The sequence below is a fragment of the Myotis lucifugus genome, unplaced genomic scaffold (assembly GCF_000147115.1).
Source record: "Myotis lucifugus unplaced genomic scaffold, Myoluc2.0 scaffold_578, whole genome shotgun sequence".
NCBI classification, from domain to species: Eukaryota; Metazoa; Chordata; class Mammalia; order Chiroptera; family Vespertilionidae; genus Myotis; species Myotis lucifugus.
Window position 1 is genome coordinate 341,176 of NW_005871626.1, and position 2,838 is coordinate 344,013.

A 2,838-nucleotide genomic window follows, 5' to 3' on the forward strand; every position below is an offset into this window, starting at 1 on the left:
CCAAAACCTTCTATATATATAATTATTATTATTATTATTGATTTCAGAGAGGAAGGGAAAGGCAGAGAGAGATAGAAGCATCAATGATGAGAGAGAATCATGGATCGGCTGCCTCCTGCACGCCCCACACTGGGGATCAAGCCCACAACCCGGGCATGTGCCTTTGACCGGAGTTGAACCCGGGACCCTTCAGTTCACAAGCTGACGCTCTATCCACTGAGCCACACCGGCTAAGGCAGAACCTTCCTTACTTTGGTTCTGTGCCCAGTGGCAGGGGCTGCCTCAGGCACATCACCCTTCGCTCCCTCTGGTGGGAGGCCTTGAACTTGTAGTTGATTCCCCCAACTCACCTCGGTTCAGACACGGATTTGTTAGGCAAATAGACAGGGGGAGGGCAAACACAGGTTGACAGTTGTTCCTATGAAAATTAATACAATTGCCCGGCCGGTGTGGCTCAGTGGTTGAGAGTCAGCTCATGAACCAGGAGGTCACGGGTTTGATTCCCAGTCAGGGCACATGCCCGGGTTTTGGGCTCGATCCCCAGTTGGGGGCGTGCAGGAGGCAGGCCATCAGTGATTCTCTCTCATCGTTGATGTTTCTCTCTCTCCCTCTCCCTTAAAAGAAAAAGAAAAAAGAAGACAATAATTACTAAATAATCACACAAGAATAAACCCTGTGACCTGCTCACAGCCATAGGCCTACTCTGGCCCCACCCTGTATAAACCAAAGCCTGACTGTGGCCACCGGTGGGTGTCAGGACAATGAACGCATGATCGTTTAAATTTTTGGTACTTTCCACGTTTTCTACAACGACATGCTTTATTCTTAGAATTGAAGAGCATTATTTCATCCATCATGTATGCACATCACTACGTTTTGAAGACCAAACTTGAACGGGACTTGTGCAGATAATAAATACAAATACTTGGTCCCTCCCAAAATGACAGAAGAGACAAGCGCTCTGGGGTGAGGACGCAGGCTCCCTCTGTGCTCTGTGTGTGTGGGAGCGTGTGCGTGTCGATGAATGCGCATGCGTGCGTCTGTCTACAGCCAAGCAGAGACTCACCTGCGTTCACAGGCACACTGAGGACGATCCCGAGAGACATCAGAGTCGGGTAGGTGACAGCAATTCCGAAATTTAACACGACATTGAACGCTGAAACGGAGAGTAAGAAGCAGTTACTCATAACCGGCCCTGGCCGGTCCGTGGGCTCTGTCTGACCCCAGCTCCTCGGATCACTGCCCTCAGCTCTGACCCCGTGAACTCGGGGCGGGGGGGGGGGGGGCGGGCTCTGGTATGTGGGGATTAAGGACGACTTTCCTGATGGCTCAGCTCCCCTCCTTCCCTGAAGAAGGAAGAGAAATGTAGTAAAGGTGACCAGTGAGAAGGCGCCGGAAAAGAGGACAGGCCTCCTCACCCTTTGTTCCCCGCCTGGGTGGCAGGGACGTGGGGCTGACTGTGTGAGCAGGGGTCCTGGGGTCTGCATTTTTATTTCTTATTTTTAAATATATTTATATTGGTTTCAGAGAGGAAGGGAGAGAGAGGGAGACAGAGAAACATCCATGATGCAAATCATGGATCAGTTGCCACCTGCACGCCCCACACTGGGGATCGAGCCCACATCTGGGCCACGTGCCCTGACCGGGAATCGAACCGTGACCTCCTGGTTCCTAGGTCGGCCATCTGAGCCACGCTGCCTGGGCTGGGGTCTGCATTTTCAGACTGAAATGAAGAGGCACCTCCTGGTTGCATTTCTGCCTCGCACCAGACCAGCCTTTTATCAAGTAAGGATGACAATGACATTTATATGATAATAGGTGATATTATTTATTGAACGCTGACACTTATCGGTGTTCAATAAATGTTACCAGCATCCAGCCGGCATGGCTCAGTGGTTCAGCGTCGACCTATGAACCAGGAGGTCACAGTTCGATTCCCGGTCAGAGCACATGCCCGGGTTGCGGGCTCCATCCCCAGTGTGGGGCGTGCAGGAGGCAGCCGATCCATGATTCTCTCTCATCATCGATGTTTCTCTCTCTCCCCTCTCCCTTCCTCTCTGAAATCAATACAAATATATTTTTAAAAAATAAAAAGGAAAGCAGGGAGTTGAATGTTGGTGTTTGTTATATACAGGCAGTGTTTTCCCCAGTGACTGAGGGCGGGGATCGCGGGCGGGCTACTCACTCAGCAGGAGGACGGAGAATCCGCACAGGTGCCCCCAGGGGATGTTGGAGAAAGGGCTCCAGTACTCGATGCGGGTGAAGTACAGGACGACGGGGACGCAGGAGATGAAGAGGACGTTAAACACGCCCAGCACGGACAGGAATAAGGCGGCTTCTCCGAACTTCGCGCTGCCCAGGAGCAGCTTGAAGAGAACCTGCGGGGAGCGGAGAGGCTGCAGGCCCCGCCGGCCCAGCTGGGCCCCGGGGAGGCTCTGGAGCCGGGGCTGGACCGCAGGACGGAGCCACCTGACAGCGGGTCCCACCGCCAGGCCTGCAGGGAAGGGCGGTCAGACCGGCGCTCACTGCCCACATCACAAATCCAGTGACATCACAAATCCAGTGACATCACAGATCCAGTGACATCACAGTGGCGTTCCTCTCCAGCTGCTTGGAGAGGGAGCCCCTCACGAATCGTGCTTCACACTTGTCCGCGTTGCATTCACAACACTGCACTCCAGCCTCAGGGTGAAGACGAGGCAGCCACACAAGTGAGAAATATCACTCACGATCACACACCTCCTTTCGGGGACCCTAACAAATCCATCTCTGGCCCGGACGGCGGGGCTCAGTGGTGAGCGTCGACCTATGAACCAGGAGGTCACAGTTGGATTCCGG

The 2,838-nt window shown here is 53.6% G+C and overlaps 1 protein-coding gene across 1 annotated transcript in view; it reads right to left on the reverse strand.

Moving 5' to 3' along the window:
* SLC35F3 (solute carrier family 35 member F3) overlaps positions 1 to 2,838 on the reverse strand; it is a 28,177-nt gene that overhangs the window by 2,988 nt on the left and 22,351 nt on the right. Inside the window, exons 5-6 of the mRNA XM_023745754.1 lie at positions 2,186 to 2,512; positions 1,049 to 1,156 (exon numbers count right to left, since the gene is read on the reverse strand). Coding sequence (XP_023601522.1) covers positions 1,049 to 1,156; positions 2,186 to 2,512 — 435 coding nt within the window. The remainder of the gene's footprint in view (positions 1 to 1,048; positions 1,157 to 2,185; positions 2,513 to 2,838) is intronic.